General features: G+C 57.6%; 1 protein-coding gene across 13 annotated transcripts in view; it reads right to left on the bottom strand.

The window, feature by feature from the left end:
- The window catches only part of CACNA1A (calcium voltage-gated channel subunit alpha1 A), a 180588-nt gene that overhangs the window by 78120 nt on the left and 83481 nt on the right, over positions 1-18987 (bottom strand). For 10 of the 13 annotated variants that reach the window (XM_030546108.1, XM_030546115.1, XM_030546107.1 and 7 more), the window contains exons 7-20: positions 13569-13672; positions 12801-12916; positions 11860-11916; positions 11378-11473; positions 9654-9863; positions 8934-9046; positions 8274-8386; positions 7524-7655; positions 7130-7202; positions 6528-6645; positions 5955-6022; positions 3626-3732; positions 1472-2317; positions 256-713 (exon numbers count right to left, since the gene is read on the bottom strand). In XM_030546108.1, coding sequence (XP_030401968.1) covers positions 256-713; positions 1472-2317; positions 3626-3732; positions 5955-6022; positions 6528-6645; positions 7130-7202; positions 7524-7655; positions 8274-8386; positions 8934-9046; positions 9654-9863; positions 11378-11473; positions 11860-11916; positions 12801-12916; positions 13569-13672 — 2611 coding nt within the window. The remainder of the gene's footprint in view (positions 1-255; positions 714-1471; positions 2318-3625; positions 3733-5954; positions 6023-6527; positions 6646-7129; positions 7203-7523; positions 7656-8273; positions 8387-8933; positions 9047-9653; positions 9864-11377; positions 11474-11859; positions 11917-12800; positions 12917-13568; positions 13673-18987) is intronic. The other 3 variants (XM_030546109.1, XM_030546110.1, XM_030546111.1) reach the window with 3 other exon arrangements.

The following is an 18987-nucleotide window of genomic DNA, read 5'->3' as shown; positions in this document are numbered from 1 at the left end:
CACTGGATCCCCCTTGTCCACGTGCTTGTTGACCCTCTCAAAGCATTCTAGTAGGCTGGTGAGGCACGATTTCCCTTTACAAAAACCATGCTGATCTTCCCCAACAAATTATGTTAATCTCTGTGTCTGACAATTTTGTTCTTTATGTCTCACACACTCCCCACTATGCTGGGGGCGGATTGAGCTCTGCCCCATGGCGCCTACACTGGGGGCGGATTGGGCTCTGCCCTGGGGCTACCCCCATCCGGTGCCTACCTTGAACGACGGTGTTGTTGATGGGTGGTGTGAAGGTGGCTGGGATATCCACTGTGGTGTGCTCTGGCTTCTTGGCAGCCTTGGCTGGGTTGTTCTGGGTGCTGGGGTTGGTGACTATAAGGCTGTTCTCGGGGGTTTTCGGGGGCCCGGGCTGGGGCGGGTTGCTGGGTACCTGGCGGTTGGCAGCATTCTGGGAGTTGGGGGGTGGCTGGCCCAGGGTGCCAGGAAGGTTGTGGGATGCCCGGGTGGCCATGCAGTTGGCATGGTGGCCCACCTTGGCTGGGCTCTGCAGGTGGCTGGCATTGAGGGGGGTCGAGGGCTCTGTGGTGGCAAGTTTGTTGTTCTTCATGTTGTCTATGTCCTCCGCCACCTGTGGCTCGTGGCGCCCCATGTCCTGCTGGATCGGCCGTGTGGTGGAGAGGTTCGGGCCGGGCACTGGGCTGGGGCCTTGGTTCTCTCTACAGCAGCAACCCAAAGGAAAAGACGCAGATCAGAGTCATGGAGTAGGAGGCCTGATCTCCCTTCTGAATAACCTGAACAGCCTGCTGCTCTGGCCCCACTAACTGCTGGCTCAGGAGATCAGGGAATGGGACATGGGGCCTTCCCCTCTAGGGGCACCAGCTCTGATTTGGCCCCAGGGTGGTGGTGGGGGACTGGCTGGTTAAGTGGGCAGTGCTGGTCAACGACTGACAATCACCTCCATCTGGGATGGCTGTTCGCTGGCCCGTATGGAACCAGTTCTTGGGTCTCAGCCCAGTTCCCAGAGGGACAAGTGTTAGGCGGACGTGGCCAAGCAGACCTTGGCGTCTGTCTGAAATGCTCCCATCAGCAGAGAGGGGAAGGCGAAGGGCCTCGGGCTTGATAGCTGATACATCCCCCGTTGAGGGGGGGGGGCAGCTGGCTCTACCTCTTGCTTCCCTTTTCCCTGCCCCTTGCTCCTTCCTTGGCCCCGTTCTCCAGCCCCAGCCCTGTGCCCATTGCTGGCTGAGCGAGGGCCCTGCACTCTGAAGATGGGGGGCCCTGTCTCTGAAACAACCCCTCATCCCAATCTGGCTCCCCGTTTTCCCCACAGCACCCCTCCGTCATGGTACAAAGCGAGGAGATTGGGATGCAGAGTTCCCAATTCCCTCAGCCCCGTCCCCCCAGCCTCATTGAGCCCTAGCGGCTGTCGTGCCCAGGGGCTCTTCCACTCCACCGCCCAGGTGCCCCCACTCACTTCCTGCGCCGGTGTCGCCTCTCCCTGTCATCCCTCTTGCCGTCGGTGTCGTAGGTGGACTGTGCGGTGTGCCGGTGGCGCCGGCGTCTCTCCCCGTCGGACTGCTCACCCTCCACATCCCTGCGGGAGGGCCGGCTCCCTTCCCGGTGCCGCAGTCGCCGCTCCACCTTGCTGCCCTCGTCCCGGCTCCCGCCGCCTTCCTCTCCCATCCGGCGCTGGGCCCGGTGCCGCCGATGATCCCGCTCGCCCTCGGCCATCCGGGGCGACCCGCTGCGGCTCTCTTTGCTGCCCCCTTGCCGGTGCTGGTGCCTGCGGTGCGGGTCGACAGCTTTGATCCGCTCCGAGGCGCTGTCACGGTAGCCCTGCTCCCGGCTGCTCTCGTATCCCTGGCTTGGATAGTCCAGCTCCCGGTAGGTGCCGTCCTGGTTCAGATTGGTCTCCTTGCTCCCGCGGCGCTGCCGTCGGACCTCAAGACCCTCTGCATCAGGCTGCTCGTAGCTGCGGGAGCTGCTGAACTCCCGCGAGCGCTCGTGGTAGCGGGCCTGCTTGCGCAGGAAATCCTCAGCCCGCTGCTGGCTGAAGCGCTGCTCCAGAGAGGGCTCGTTGGGCCGGGTCTTGTTGGTGTTGTTGTTGCGGTTCTCCTGAGGGTCAACCACCAGGGGCCGGTCCAGGTGGGTCTTGATGTCAGGCCGCATGGCCCGGGCATAGGCCACCTTCCATGGGTCCTCGGGGTCCATCTCACTGTACAGGGCTTCCCGGCTCGCCAGCAGATTGTGCTTCCGCATCTCACTCGTTCTCTGTTCCCAGACAGACTTGGCGAATTTTTGGTTCTTCTGCTGCTCTTTCCTGAAGCCGAAACAGGGACAGATTCTTGAAACACCTTTAGAATTGAGCTGCTTTTCCTCCCCAACCACAGCCAGCGCTCCTGCCCCGCGCCCCACAGCGCCCCCTGCTGGGAGGGGCTGGGACCGGAGTAGCCACGAGCTCCCCCCACAGCCAGCACTCCTGCCCCGCACCCCACAGCGTCCCCTGCTGGGAGGGGTTGGTACCAGAGTAGCCACGAGCTCCCCCCACAGCCAGCGCTCCTGCCCCACGCCCCACAGCGCTCCCTGCTGGGAGGGGCTGGGACCGGAGTAGCCACGAGCTCCCCCCACAGCCAGTGCTCCTGCCCCGCGCCCCACAGTACCCCCTGCTGGGAGGGGCTGGGACAGGAGTAGCCAGGAACTCCCCCTTCAGCCAGCGCTCCCGCCCCGCTGCCTGCAGCGCCCCCTGCTGGGAGGGGCTGGGACCGGAGTAGCCACGAGCTCTGCCCACAGCCAGCGCTCCTGCCCCGCTCCCCACTGTGCCCCCTGCTGGGAGGAGCTAGGACTGGACTAGCCACGAGCTCCCCCCACAGCCAGTGCTCCTGCCCCGCTCCCCACAGCGCCCCCTGCTGGGAGGGGCTGGGACTGGAGTACTCACAAGCTCCGCCCACGGCCAGTGCTCCTGCCCCACTCCCCACAGTGCCCCCTGCTGGGAGGAGCTAGGACTGGACTAGCCACGAGCTCCCCCCACAGCCAGTGCTCCTGCCCCACTCCCCACAGTGCCCCCTGCTGGGAGGGGCTGGGACTGGAGTACTCACAAGCTCCGCCCACGGCCAGTGCTCCTGCCCCACTCCCCACAGTGCCCCCTGCTGGGAGGGGCTGGGACCGGAGTAGCCACGAGCTCCGCCCACAGCCAGCGCTCCTGCCCCACTCCCCACAGTGCCCCCTGCTGGGAGGGGCTGGGACCGGAGTAGCCACGAGCTCCCCCCACAGCCAGTGCTCCTGCCCCACTCCCCACAGTGCCCCCTGCTGGGAGGGGCTGGGACCGGAGTAGCCACGAGCTCCGCCCACAGCCAGCGCTCCTGCCCCACTCCCCACAGTGCCCCCTGCTGGGAGGGGCTGGGACCGGAGTAGCCACGAGCTCCGCCCACAGCCAGCGCTCCTGCCTTGCTCCCCACAGCGCACTGCAGCCCTGAGCATTCCTTGTTTCTAGCTGTCCTGAGACCCGATCCTGCAACGTGAGCCGATGCCGAGGCTCAGCCGCCCGTGGTCAGTCACAGCGTCATGGAGCACGAGAGCCTGGGCGCCGGTACGTGCCCTGGCCGCCGATGTCGCTACCTACGGCACTTACACCGCTATAGACATGCTGGCTGCAGACAGGGGGCTCACTTCTGCCACCTCCTTGGCTTTCTGTAGTGCAAGTTTTTGGTTGGCCACCTCCTCCTCCTCCTGTTCATCCTGACAGGTACAGACATGGGCGAGCATTAGCGGCGCTGGATCCCCATCAACCCCGCCCCGATTCCTGGCCCCTGTGGCGTGTAACTCACCCCGCCTGGTGCGGTGGCTCTGTCCCCTCTAGAGGGAGAGGAGGCCCCACGGGGGGTGACAAGCCTGCTGCTGGCTTGGCAAACAGCTCAGGCAAAGGTGCTGACTCTGTGGGTGGAGCACCCGCGGGGAAAAAATGGTGGGTGCTGAGCACCCTATCAGCGCCTCCCCCTCCCTCCTCACGCCTCCTGCCGTGGATCAGCTGGCATGCAGGGGCCTCTGGAGGGGAGGGAGAGAACCGAGGGCGGGGTGGGAAGAAGTGGGGTGGGGCTTGGGGGAAGGGGTGGGGCGGAGCGGGGTCTAGAACCCCCCCAGGAAAGGACAAAGTCGGTGCCTGTGAGCTCAGGAGACTCATGCTCCCAGAGCCAGGGTGACACGTGCAGCCCCCAGCCGGGAGTGGCCGCAAGGCTAGGATGCCCATCCTCCTGCTCCACTCGAGCTAAGGGAGAATTCAGGAGCCCAAGGCCAGACCACGGGACCATCAGCTCCTCAGGGGCAAGCTCCTGGCTAGCACAGGGCACCACCAGCACCCACACAGCGAGCCCAGCAACTGGGATTCGACCAAAGGATCCCAGCCCTCAGGAGCCTGAACTGGTGTGCGCCGTGGACAGAGAACAGGTGGGAACAAATTCTGCCAGTGCCCAAGCCTCAGTGATGGCAGGGAACGGATTAGGTGAGCCCAGCGGGCACCTCCCACGCTGCAGAGGAAATCGACAAAAACACAAGAGTCCTGCCAATCTGACCTGGGTGGAAGTTCCTTCCCCACCCCAGATCTGAAGACCCCAGGCCCACCAGCCTGGCATTTAGACACAGGAATCTCTGTACCACTTTGGCGGACTGGGCCCACCCCAAGCAATGTCCTGTCTCCAGCTGTAGCTGGTCTCTCTTGCTTTAGAGGAAGGTGAAAACCCCTTGGAATACATCATCCTTAGCGGCTAGCTGTATAGGCCCCATGACACACAACTGAGGAATCCTGATGCCACCACTACCATGGACTCCAGGGAGTTGGGTGTGATCAACGTCCCTCAAGGGCAAAGGAAAGGCTGGGGCTGAGGGGTGGACAGGGGAGCGTGATTCTCTTATTGCGTAATAGAGCCAGGAGTCCGAGAAGCTCCTGGGGGACGAGAGGTAGGAAACAGGTGATGGAAGATTAGCCAGAAAGCCCAGGGGCTGGGGCAGCTCCTGTGCTGGAAAGGAAGAAAAGGTGACGGGGGAAGAAAGAGGGAGTGAAATAGGCAGAAGGAGCCTGCCCCGAGCATCAAGGCTCACCAGGCTATTAAAATGCCTCTGTCCCTCCCCCTGGCCTTTCAGCCTTCAGCAGAGTCTTAATTCCTAGGAGCAGTGTTAGCGCCTCAGCCCCTAGCCCACTCCACAGCTAGAACAAGGGGTCAGCACCACCAGGTGCTTGACAAAATTACCGAACTTAGTGATGGACATTGGCGAGGGGCGGGAGGGGGCTCTGGGCTGAGGCAGGGGGTTGGGGGGGGTGTGAGGGCTCCAGCTGGGGGTACAGGCTCTGGGGTGGGGCTGGGGATGACGGGCTTGGAGTGTAGGAGGGTGCTCCGGGCTGCGACCAAGTGGTTTGGGGGGCGGGAGGGGGATCAAGGCTGGGTCAGGGGGGTGATGTGCAGGATGTGGGGGGGGTGCAGGCTCCGGGCAGCGCTTACCTCAAGCAGCATGTCCCCTCCTCCGGCTTCCATGCGGAGGTGCGGCCAGACGGCTCTGCACGCTGCCCCGTCTGCAGGCACCGCCCCTGCAGTTCCTATTGGCCGCGGTTCCTGGCCAATGGGCTGGGAGCTGTGGAATCAGCGCTCGGGGAGACGGGACAGAGGCAGCGTGCACAGCTGCCTGGCTGCGCTTCCACCTGCAACACCAGGGATGGGGAGCCGCTTGCAGGGAGCCACCCATGAGCGCCACCCACTGACCTGAACATTTTTACCATGGACACTTGTGTCCGTGTACGGACACGTTGCCGACACCTGCGAGGACACTGCTCATGTTTCAGCCATCAAGACGCCCCTCAAGGAAGTCTTCTAAAGGGGCCCCTAGGGCCGCTCTGAGACCTCAGGGCTCCTGAACCCCCCCACTCCCCGATCATCCTGCCCTGCCCGGCGGGCCAGGGAAGCAGCTCCCACCTTGGTGAGCTCCTGTGCGTTAGCCAGGTTATCCACGGCGATAGCCAAAAACACGTTCAGCAGGGTATCTGGTCACCCAGTCAAGGCAGAGCCACCAGCCGCTCCAGCTCCAAACACCTCTGAGGCCAAGGGCAGCCATCCTCGCCCCAGCTCAAGCCACACCGGGCTTTCAGCTTACTCCCAGGGCTATCTCAGTATGGGAGGCGTGGACTGGGATGCACATGCAGCACTTGTTGTGCCCGTAGCACCTGGGGTTTCCTTGCAGGTCTCCCAGCCACGGACTGGCCCGGTGTACCAAGGGCTAGTTTCACAGCTCCAAGCCCCAGCTGCTCCAGGCTCAGAATCACTCTTTTCGCTTTGCCTATCGAGGCTGCTAGCCATTTCTAATGCATCGGAGCCCCACACAGAACCACCACTCCAGAGGCAGAACTGGAAACAGAACCCAGGAGTCCTGGCTCCCAGCCCCTCCTGCTCTAAGCACTAGACCCCGCTCCCCTCCCAGAGCTGGGGTTTGATTCCCACTAGAGCCTCCCACCTGATTTCTTTCTCTTGGGGCCACCAAGCAAAGGATACAGTTACCAAACAGGGTGAGAACAATGAAATAGACCGAGTACACCATCCCCTGATGGACTCCGCCCTGAGATTTGATACCATCGTACATTACCATGTTCCAGTCTTCGCCAGTCAAGATCTGAAAGGGAAAAGAACAAGGCACCACAGGAGGCAGAGAATCCTTTCAGGCAGGGCTCAGGGGCACCTGCCACCCCCCATGACCAATACTTAGATGGAAAGACAAGTCTCCAACCCTCTCTGAGCCATGGTGAACATTGCACCTCCCAAATGGGGGCAGGCGGGGGAGTGGGTCCAGTCCGGTTTTGCTGGGTGGCTTACTGGACATCTCAGCAATGGGGCCTGGGAACTTTCTTGGCCTGCCATGAAAATAGTGGGGCATCTTTAACGCAGGGTGTTTCCTCCTAAAGGGTTCACTAGGCATTTGAGTTCAATAGGTGCCCACAAGAAAACGAAGGGTTTTTAACACAGTGAATGACAATCTCTTCCCCATTGTGGATGCCCTTCAGAAGGGCCTTTCCCTAAGTTCATACAGTGATGCCTCTGCCTGTTTCCTCACCCAGCTCTCACTGCCTGGGACACTGACCGAGCAATGGAGCCTGTACCTGAAATACGGTCATTATTGCTGCCGGGAAAGTGTCGAAGTTGGTGGAAGGGGTCCCATCGTCAAAATTGAACCTGCGCAGGGGAAACACCAAACCAACGCACACAGGCACGTTACTCACACATGCCCTTATCTGTCTGCCATGTCAGAGGGAAAAACTTTAGTCAGGAAGTTTAGCCTTTCCCAGGAGATGGGGCTGTAGGGGAGTGGGGCAGAACTGCTGGCTGCAGGAGGAACTCCCAGCTACTGCAGTCCCAACCTCCCTCTGCAGGAGGCGATGCAGGAGCACTGGCTGTAACCAGCTCACTAGTATTCCAGTCCCAGAGCTTGATGGGATCTTGGGAAGGCAACAGGTTGGCAGAGGGCTTGGCTTGGAGGGGCCCCCCAATACTCACTGGCCCCCAAAGAGCTGCATCCCCAGAAGGGCAAAGACGACGATGAAGAGGAAGAGAAGGAACAGTAAGCTGATGATGGACTTCATGGAGTTCAGGAGAGACACCACCAGGTTCCGCAGGGAAGCCCAGTACCTGCGGAGAGAGACCAGAGGAACCACAGGTGAGCCCCTGGCAGCGTATGGTTGGGTGACGGCAGGCAAGTGCACACATATCGGTGGGCAGGTGCACACATGTGACTGGGTGCTTGTGTCTCTCGCCGTGTTATTTGCCGGCTGCATGAGACAAACCCAAATGTGCCTTTAGAGGTTTATACGTCACGGCACAGCCTAGGGCTCGCAGTTAATGGTGAACACTAACAAACGGACACACAAACACACACGAGCACGTGTATGCATGCTACATACACACGCAGTAACTTAGGGCTGCCAATGTTGTATTTACAAAATAAGAGACTGTTTTCTTAGCACCCCTGCCCCACACCTCCTCCCAATATTGTTATCATTAATACTAAGCAGTACTCGGGGGGGGGGGTATTTCTTGCTGCTTTTTGCAGCACCCAGCAGCTCCTAATCTTGTACAGAAATGAAAAAACAAGGGACATCCCATGTAATAAGGGACTGTTGGCAATCCTAAGCGTGCTACACACACACACACACACACACACACACACACACACACACACACACACACACACACACACACACACACACACACACGTGTTTTAGGGACACTGGAAGCAAGAGAACTTACTTTGTGATTTTGAAAATACGCAATAACCTGAGAGCTCGTAACACGCTGATTCCAAAGGATGTTCCAGGCTTCATGACGGCCCAGATCACCTCAAAGATGCTCCCTATGATAACCTGCCAGAAAGCAAAGGAGCATATTAGTGGCCTATGAAAAACTCTGGGCCTTGATGCGCAGGGATCCTTGGCGCTGAGGCCCCCACCACCCCAGGGCTGACAGCATGCTCAGGACAGGCTGCGTATTCACACATGTGCACTCCAACACCCATACCCAAGGGCACACACATGATCACAGGCACATGTGTGCACCCCCTGCCAGTGCTCACCTCTGTGCATGCACTCTCACCCTGCCCCCCCATAAGCATGTACAAAGGCATACAGACACTCACAGACACACTCCTGCCTCACCCCATGCAGGCGTAAATCCACAGTAACTCCACAAGGCCAGATTCTGATCACAGCTGCACTGCTGTAAATCCCGCTTAACGCCAGTGAAGTCGACTTCAAGGGAGTTACTCTGAATTTACACAGGTGTAACAAACCATGGAATCCAATAGAGATACTCCAGATTTAAACCAGTGCAACTGAAAGCAGAATACGGCCTGATGGAGCAGCTCCTGGTTGAACGGGTGCAAGCGAGCCCAAGCCCCGTGGGCAGACTTACGGCGCAGTCGAAGCAGTTGAAGGAGGAATGAAAGTAAGGCCGCGTTCCGAGCCCATACATTTTTATAAACATTTCGGACATAAAGAGTCCTAAGAAAATGAATTCTGCATAGTCTGTGTGAGAGAGAGAGAGAGAGAGAGAGAGAGAGATGGCTCAGACCTGCTCAGATCTCCCTGCCAGCGCCTTCCTACTTTGCTGCTCTCTCCACTAAGAGAAACCCAGAAATTAAACTGCCCATTGAATGACACACTAATATCTCTTCCATTCCTAGAGCATCCTCACCGCGAAGGATCACAGAGGGCTTTGCCATCTGATAGACACTCACATAGAGAGACTGTCAATCTCCACCAAAATCCTCTGGTGCAGGGGTGTGGCAGCTGTTTAGCAGCTATCCGTAGTAGGGACACCTCCCCCAGTGGTGAAATGCAGCCACCTGCAGTGCTGGGGTGCACCAGCAGTTAAACAGCCGTGCCATCAAGGAAAGGGAAGAGGGGAGGGATAGCTCAGTGGTTTGAGCATTGGCCTGCTAAACCCAAGGTTTGTGAGCTCAATCCTTGAGGGATCTAGGGCAAAAATCTGTCTGGGGATTAGCCCTGCTTTGAGCACAGGGTTGGACTAGATACCTCCTGAGGTCCCTTCCAACTCTGAGATTCTATGACTTCTCCATCCAGGAATGTGGGAAAGAAAGAAGCATGTGCTCAGGCCGGTGGCCATACTCACAGAGGAAGTCGGATAGCCAATCTGGCTGGCTGTAGTGTACTATAGCAACACACAATGTGTTGAGTGCTACCAGACTGAGGACTGTCCAGTAAAAGGCCTGAGTTTTGACCATTCGGCGGATATAGAAACGCATCCTCCTCTCCCTTTTGTGAAAAAAGGTGGAGTTTTCCAGCTTGGCACTTTTGATGCTGGCTCGAGCAAAGGGTGAACCTGTAGAGGGAAGAGAGGAAGTTTAGGAGCAGCCCCCCGGGCAAAGGCCCCAACGTGGCTCGAACAGGTGTTGGGGGGGGCAGTTCATTGGGCCTCCTGACTCTCCACCAGCTCCCCAGTTGAGTAACATGGCACCCAGGCCTAGGATCTCCGTGCAATTACTGGGGTCAGCCTCCTAACCCCTCTGCAGGACAGCAAGAGAAGGACCTTGCATCTAAATGAAACTGCAGTGTGACCCAAGGACCTCCGGATGCCAACTGGCAGAGGGCCCTGGAGTATACAGGGGCACAGGGATCCCTGGTGTCAAGTGTCAGAGGGGAAGCCATGTTTGCTGCTTTTACAGATCCAGACTAAGAGTCCTGTGGCACCGTATAGACTAACAGACATACTGGAGCATGAGCTTTCGTGGGTGAATACCCACTTCGTCAGATGTATGAGACAAGCGGGTATTCACCCACGGAAGCTCATGCTCCAGTACGTCTGTTAGTCTATAAGCTGCCACAGGACTCTTTGCTGCTTTTAGGGATCCCTGGGTGCACCCAAAAGCGGTCATGTAAGATTGCTACTGAAAGCCTGCGTCACCTCATCCTCATAATCATTGCAAGAGGTACTTATGGAGAATATGCAGGGAGCGATGTGTAAATGCTAAAACTGATCTTCCCTTGGTTTGTGAGTTAAGGCAGGTCACCAAAAGGTGACCCACATGTGCCTGTCAGGCAGGGGGAAGGAGATGCTTCTCCCCTTAGCCAGGCATGTGCAAACTGCAAATTGTCTAGCACACGATAGACGCTCATTTACAGTCTGAGCAAAATGCAAATTAACAGATTATGGGGGTTGGAGGAAAACACAAACCAGCAGGAGTTTACGGGTAAGACAATGAACTTCTGAAGCTAGGTGAACTCCCAGTTATTCCTTTAACTGGTGAGAACAATCGGTGGGTGGGCTTGGATCTTAGGAGACCGGGTCTCAACCAAACTGGGGACAGAACTTGGGGTATCATGTAGGAAACAGGGGAGTGCCCTGCCTGTTAAGGTTAGTCTCTAGAAAGTGTGTTATGATTTGGTTTTATATATAACCACTTGTTTCCGATATTCTTACTCACTATCACATCAATCTCTTTTTGTTTTCACTGTCTATCTCAAAGAGTGTTCAGCTAAGTGGTGATCCTGAGCAGAACCTATTACGCTGGTGCGTCCAACTCCTTTGGGAACAGCCAGTCTCAGAGTTGTGGGAGTGTTCAGTGGAACAGGGGTGCTCGGAGGACCTGAGGGTCAGGGAATACCTATCGCTAAGCTGTTCAGACAGAGCGAGGCCTGGGGAGCGGTGCCCGTGCTGCCAGAGGCTGATGATTTCAGGGAGTTGGTCCATAGCAGGCACAGATATGATTCCTTAACGCTAAGCACAAGTGGAGGTGAGGTGACTCAGCCCTGGGAAGCATCACAGCGGCTGACAGGTTTTGTCCTTCCCAGCATCACACGTTGCCCCCCCGGCCACGCACAAGGCTGCGGACCTACCCACTGAGGAGATGTCGGCCAGCTGATCGTCTGCTTCCTCCGGGTTCAGCAGGTCTGTCTTGCTCTTCTTGATAGTGGCTCTCCGCAGAGCTCCAACAATAGGAACATGGCAAGAGAAACAGACATTATCCTTTGGGTTTCCCAGTTGGACTCTGTTCAGCACCTCAGCTGGAAGGCGCTGGGGTAGCCAGGGGCTCCCCCTCAGTGATCCTGCCCTGCTCCCTGCAACACCCACTTCGGAGAGGAGCTGGAGAAGCCGGGAGCTCCCCCCACAACCAGTGCTCCTGCTGGACTAGGCTGCACCAGAATTTCTCTACTATTTTTCTATCCACGGGACTTTTTGGATCATGGACAGATGAACAAAACCAGTTTATACGGAGCCCTCAAGCCGGCCCCCTGGACAGCCCACTGTTACTGCAGCTGTGGCCAGAAGTCCCAGGGGAGCTGCTATTTCTCTCAGGGTTCAGGGACACACAGCTTACCATCAAACGGGAGCCTCTGCTCCTCCTCCGTCTCATCCTCCGCTAGGATCACTTCTTCTGAGGGAAAAGAACCGGGAATTAATCTAGGCAACAACATGCCCCTGGAATTCTGGGGAAACCTTCTCAAGCTGTGCTGGGACGGGGCCGGGCTGGGTCCGCTACAGTCGAGGGCTGGAGTGAAGGGCATCTACTTTACCACATTTCAGGGGGGAGGGGGCCCATGGTCCAACGCAGAAATCAGCCCCATGGCCAAAGGGCCCCTACTACGGGGCACCTCTCCCCAGGGCACGTAGGAGGCAGCGTGCTGGCTGGAAGGCCCCAGGGAGGGGGAGGCAGACAGGAATGGCACAGGAAGGAGGAGGGCTGGGGTGGAAAGCAGTGACTGGGAATATGGAAAGAGGTGTGGGGCCCGCATCATTCACTTCAGCCCCACCAGGACACCCATCCCTACCCTAGCCGCTGGTCAGTGACCCCATAGCCCTGCCCTGGAGGGGCGAGAGGGAAGAGCAGACAATGCTTCATCAAAGATCAGAGCCAGGGGAATTATTCGCTCAGGGGTTCCCTGCTGAGCGGCCTGGCAGGCTGGGTTCATTGAAAGGATCTGGGCAGATCTTGGTGTTCCACATGCCAGCTTTGGGCCCAGCCCCAGAGATGTGTTCAGGTGCCTCACTCCCAATGATTCAAAGGTGCTGCAGAACCTTTGGTGATCTGGGCCTTTGAGTCCCTGGATGTGTTGGCAGCTCAAAGTGAAAGCCAAGGCATGGGATGGGAACTGACCCAACACACGTTTCCCAGAGTCAGGGAAACAGCATCTGCCATTGCTCGGCAGAGGCCCAGAGAGGGGCAGAGACTTGCCCAGGGTCCCCCAGTGCATTTCAGTTAAGAACTAGAGCATGCTCTCCCCATCCCTGGCCTGCGCTGCGGCAGGAAGGCATCCTCACCCGCTTTGGAGATCCACTCCATGTAGCCGTTGAGCTCCCTCTCAATCTGCTGCTGCCGTCTCAGCTTGAGAAATGCCCGCCGGTTTTCCACCCGCTCTCTTTCCTTGGCAAACTCCCTGCAGGCATCAAAACAGCCAAACTGTCTGCTAGGCTGCCCTGCACATGTCTGAGCAGGTGGGTATCACGAGGAGGGGGCAGAATGCACCTCATCCCCTGAGAATGCGCCATTCAGGGCACCCTTGTGTGTGTGTACATGTGTGAGAAGGGTGTGTACACATGTCTGGTATGTCACCAGTGTCCGTCAATGCAGTGTATGTGCACCCGTGTAAGGGGTGCCCATGTGTGCGCCCATGTACCTACATGGACTGTAAGGGGTGTACACACAGTGTGAGACATGCACACCTACACATGTGTCCGTGTGCCCACATCTCTGGGTGAAAGGCAGGTGAGCAGCATGCCTGCGGATGCAGGGCGTGTGCCGGGAATCCAACAGCAGCAATGACAATGGCCTTCTGGGTTTGCTGTGACCCCTTCCCGGAGGATCGCACCTAGGACGTCTCCTCTGCAGACCTCCCAGCTCTTTACAAGGTGGGTCAGAGTCACTCTCCCCACTGCACAGGTGAGGTAACTGAGGCAGAGCACAGGCCTCCCCACTCTACCCACCAGAGCCCACTCCCCTGCAGCCCCATGCCCTATTCCCTACTTCGCACTCTGGGCCCCTGGGAGTCAGTCGGGAATGCAGCCCAGGGCAGGGGGCCACGCACTTACCCAGACAGCACCCCCAGCACAAGGTTCAGCATAAAAAAGGAGCCAATGATGATGAGGGGGATGAAGTACAGCCAGTTCCAAGTGTTCCCTGAGGCATCGTTGCTCTGGGAGAGAAGGGAGTGACTCAGCCAGTGCAGGCTGCCAGGGCCAGGCTGTTCCTTCCCTCCGAGGAGGCTGCCGCTGACCACGGACCCCAAGCAGCTGGCCAACTCAGCAGGCCCACTCCCAGCCCACTTCCGAGAGAGCTGAGTCTCCTGCCCAGCCCCTGCTAGGCTCAGGGTGACCATATTTTCCCAAGGGGAAAATTGGACACCAGCTGGGGCTAGCCTGAAGCCCCTCCCCCTGGCCGAGCTGGCATCAGCCACTGGCCTGAACCCCCCTCCCATGCAGGGCTGGCCCGAGCCACCATGCTGCTCAGCCCCCAGACCCCCATGGGCCGTCCCACAATGCTCACCCCCCTCACTCAAGCTGCTACGCCCTGCCCCTCGCCCACACAGGGCTGGCCTGGCCGGAACCACGCACCTGAGCTGTCACCCCCTGCATGTTCCTCTGCTGGGGGCGCATGCCACTTTTTTTGGCAAAACTGGGCATCAGTTGGCAAGAGCAAATGGGACAAACGCCAAGTTTTGAAAAAAAGTTGGGACAGAGCTTAAAAAAAGGGACCATCTCAGCCAAAATGGGATGTATGGTCACCAGTGGGGTTAGCACAAACAGCCCCCCGCCCCCACCAGCAGCCACAGACAGAAAAGGCCAAGGGGACTGATTACCTGTCCTGCTCCTCAGGATGGGGCACCTTGGCAGGGGATGGGGGGAACACGCCCCAGCTGATGTCCCTATGCGCCTCCCAGAGCCAGGGCTAGAACCCAGGGTCCTGAGTCCTCACTCTCAGAGCCCTGCTCTACCTGCTAGGTTACACTCCTCCCATTAACACCCTGCCACTAACTGCGGCTTGCAAAGAAATCGCAGGCCACTCTGCCGGTTCCCTCCCACAGCCACTGCCCCGAGGAGCTCAGAGTGAACCTGTGCCTTGAAAGCCGACATTAGCAGCAGGTCATGGGTTTGCTCCAGGGAAGGTGCTAATGGACCCTTCTCCCGACTGGCCTCTTTGTTCTCCCCTCTGTGGTGCCAGGGGCTGGAGGGGCAGGAGAGGGGATAGGGCACTTTACGAGCCTCTGCTCCGCGAGCTGCTAAAGATTCCTTGTCCCCATTTCTCGCTGCTAAATATAGGCCAAGGAACAAAGCGAGCGGCAGTCTCCCGGCTGCCCAGTCTAACGAGGGCCCAGAGTGCAGCAGAGGGGGTCTGCTGACAGTGGTGCCTGGGGAGTGGGGAGCATGTGAAGGGGCCTCAGGGCCTGTACAGAGACTCTGCCATGCCCACAATATCCCTGTAACTGCAGGGGGCCGAGCCAGCAAGCCCCGAGTTAGGGCAGCTTCTCCACTCCCATCCTGAAGGGACCTGAATTCCAGATGGCCAGGGTGACTCGGGACCTGTGCTAGGAGCTGGGGCTGACAGACGCTTGCTGAGCAGAGCAGCCATGGTAGCAGGGGCAGCGGCAGCATGAGCCAGTTGCCCCGAGCACAAACCCACTTGTGGGCACATACTTGGGGCAGCAAGCGCGTGCCCCTGCAGCCCACGTTGCCACAGTCATGTTTCTAGTGCGCTATCTGCACAAGAGGCAGCAGGAGTACGTCTATATGAGCTGGGGATCACACCCCAAGCCCTCTGAGCCCTCCTGCCCCCAGGGACTGCTTCCCGATTCTGCTGGCAATTTAGCTCCCACACCGAGGCAGACTGCCATTGCCTCTTGCCAATGCTTCGGCTGGTTCAGTGTCTATTTCCCGCCCCCCTTAGACTGTAAAACAACAACAGAATCCTCTGTGCTGAAAAGCAGCTGTCTCTGGGTGGGGGGTGCAACAGCTGCTTCGCAGCCAATGTCAGCCCCACGGCACAGTTTGGGATGGGGCAGAAGGCGCTGGATGGTGGTAAGACAATTGTACATGATGCACATGTTTTCTGCTCTCCTCCTTTGCAAGAGGCTGGAAAGAAATGACTCGCTGGTTAATTATCCAGGGCTCCTTTCAAATTTAGCACAAAAGGCACGTGAGGAAGATGAAAAGGAGCGGGGCTGAGAGGAAGCAATTACCCACGAGGCCAGGCGTTCATGGGATGGTCCAGAGCGATTGGGTTGTCGGTGACAGAATGCGTCATAAAGGCTTGTTCCACCGATGGATTGGCTCAACTGAACCCCCCCGCTCACACTTCTGGACCATGGCGGGTTCTGGGTATCAGGCAACCCATGATGGGTTGTTTTATCCCCTAATCACAGGGGCAAACGCATCGGTGCAGAGCTGATGGCGAAGTTGCATTTACTCCTATGACCGTTGCTCTATCAGCCATATGAGCTGGCTTGCGGGCATCTGGGTCATTGCCATGAAGCAGAAGGTGGGCTGGAGGCTTGTGAGATTTTAATTAAGGTGCATCATCACCCAAGGGCCTTGAATGGTAAAGTAATTAATGAACTCACCTCCGGGGGAGATAAGTGGAGACCATACCCAATATGGGGAAACTGAGGCACAAAGCATAGCAGGATGATTTTCCCAATCCCCAAGGGGAAGTCTGTGCTCAGGATAGAATCCACAAGAGCTTGCTGGAGCAATAACTCATTAACTCTCCCCTCTGGAGAATATCCACAGCATAGCATCTTCCCTCCCATGCTCATGCCCCTATTGCTGTGCCTCAGCCCTCTCCTGGGGGAACCTGGCTTTGGGGGCGAGAGAGGACATAGGAACGCAGCTGCTAGGAACTGGGCTCAGACCCACTGAACTAATTTCACCTCGGGACCAATGGTAGCGCACCTCAGTCACTACTGAATGCAGCTGAATTCAAACCAAGGCCCCAATATCCCATCCCCTAGCCTCCTGGGCGCTAGATTGGAGCTGCATTGCACCATCTAGCTGGGAAAGGCCTTGTGAACCGTTCCCCAGCCCCTCAAGCCAGCCAGTCCCACTGCCATGGGGCCAGTTTGGAGGTGCACCCCCCCGAGAAGGGAAAGCCCCAGTGACACATTCCCTGCCTTCCTGAGCCAGCCTGTGCCCCTGCCCCAGGGCCAGCTTGGAACCAGGAGGGAAAAGGCTCCATAGTGGAACCTGAGTAGAGCCTACGCCCTGGATGTGAATCCCATCCCCTGTGCACCTGCCCTCCCATATCCATAGCAGTCAATGCACACCCACGTAAAGCCGTTGTCCAGAGGCCAGCATAGGTGCTGGCGCAGAGCCCCGCGTGGGACTAGTCTTCAATATTGGCAACACGTCCTGCAGGATCCCCATCCTACTGCAGGGCTCCATTCTAGAGCTCCTCCTGCTCCCACCTGCAGCAGACTCCCATTGCTTCTGGAAGGTCAAGAGGCTGGCGCAAAGCAGATCCTAAACCACCACCAGTTCGGAGGGGCTGACAATGGCTGACTCACGGAGCAACGCTGGCTGCTACAAATCCACTTGGAAGCCTTTGGGGACTAGAGAGAGATGCAGGCAGCGCTGCTCCCGCTGCAGTGGGCCTGGGACATGAGGTCTCTCTCCTGCATTAGTGTGATTAGCTCATGGAACTAGGAATAATTTATGTTTACATTGCGCTTTCCATCCCCAAGTGCTTCATGGTCTCTAGCGAAGGATCTGCCACCCACCACCAAAATGCAGCTACCTCTGCGGGGGGAGCACGGCAGCTGTTTAACAACCTACACTAACACTGCATAGAAGTTTTTGGCAGAAAACAAAGATGAATCCAGTGTCATGCACAGATTTTAAGGGAGGGTTTGGGGAGGCCGAATGGAATTTGAGCAGGACCCTGGGGCTAAGGCAGCTACCCTTGGGGACAGAGCCACGGGATTCCAGTGATCTCACTGTAGTATTTTATCCCAAAGGCAGATGCTGTGGCGTACAGCTTCCCTCCCAAACAAAGCATTGAGCTCAACAGCCCTTAATGGACAGGAGAAGTGCCCCCTTCTGGATCATCAAGGCAATTTCTCACTGCACCCTGGGCTTTCCTTCATGGTCTCCTCCCAAAACTAACTGGCCAGGTCACCATTCAAAGCACCTCTCGCCCTATTCAGTCTCAGACAGCTAAACTCAAGATCCCACAGTCCAGCTACGTGCTAATGTACCACAGGGCTGTCCTTGCACACACCAGACATACTCACACACCTACACACTTTAGCATTAACACACACAGACATATTACAGCCATGCTACCATAACCCAGCACTTACACAGTTGCAAATGAACACATCTACTTTTCCACAATGCTCCCTTCACAGGTTCTCTCAACAGTCCTGCACTGCCACTCACACACTACAGGGCCATGCTCACTAACGAACTCCCCAGTTGCAAGCTAACACACTCAGCCACACTGGAACCCCCTCCAGAGCACCCCTCATGGCACGGGACAGCTCTGCAGTAATTGGTGCTTTTAGCTGAGCCCTACATCCCAGGACTTTCACCCTGGAGGCCCTTTATCCTAGCAGCTCCCTTCTGCCTCCCCTGCCAAGGAACTCCCTACTTTCTACCCAGGCCAACCTGGCTCCCTGAGAGAGAATTCCCTGGAACTCAGTTTGCTCAGCCCTTTTTAGGAGACCCAGGTGTTCTCAGGTAACCATCCCATTAGCCCCACCCCCTCAGGCTGCTAGGCAACTAATTACGGCACAGGTAGGGCTGGTCCCCTTTGCCCTGAAAGGGCCTGTCACTCTCTCTGTCTCATTCACACACACATCTCTGTCACGTGGGGTTCTCAGGTAACCCCAGCAATCCAGCACCCCCTGGCTGTGCATGTGAGAGGCCCCATCTGGCACCTTCTCTCTATATACCACCACCAGGCAGGCCCAGCTTCATCCCCTATTCTCCAACTGGCCAGGCACTGCTCTCTCTCTATTTCTCTTCCTCTGTCTCCCCCCACCCTCCCATCTCTGTGGAGCACTTCATTCTTCTCCCTGACTCAGCAGAATGCCCCAGCTCATTAATTCTGCACACATGGCCAGCCGCGTGCCTGGCCTCTTGGTAGTAAGGACCCCGTTGCACTTTGGATCAGGGACAAAATGCTGAGAGAGAAGCAGCCTGTCAGCATCCTGGAAGCAGGCTCCCCTTAGACTGAGCACTGCTGCCTGGCGGCTTCATAACTGCAGTCCGGGAGAGGCCACGAGCCTCCCTCTGGAGTCTGGACACATGTCAGCCACAAGATGCCTCTTGGTCCCAGCGCTGGGGCTGCTTGGGGGCTGGCTGCCTTGGGGTGATGGTTATCGGCCCACCTGAGAATATGCCCCACTTGATTCAGGGCTCGTGAACAGCCAGGTCTGTTCTGGTCTCACTCACATAACTCAGAGCTGAGAAACGAGTTGTTTTGGCCAAGAAGATTTGTGCCTCTCTCTAGGGG

This window comes from Gopherus evgoodei, unplaced genomic scaffold (genome assembly GCF_007399415.2).
Source record: "Gopherus evgoodei ecotype Sinaloan lineage unplaced genomic scaffold, rGopEvg1_v1.p scaffold_40_arrow_ctg1, whole genome shotgun sequence".
In the NCBI taxonomy this organism is placed as follows: domain Eukaryota; kingdom Metazoa; phylum Chordata; order Testudines; family Testudinidae; genus Gopherus; species Gopherus evgoodei.
This window is presented reverse-complemented; position numbering and strand designations above follow the sequence as displayed.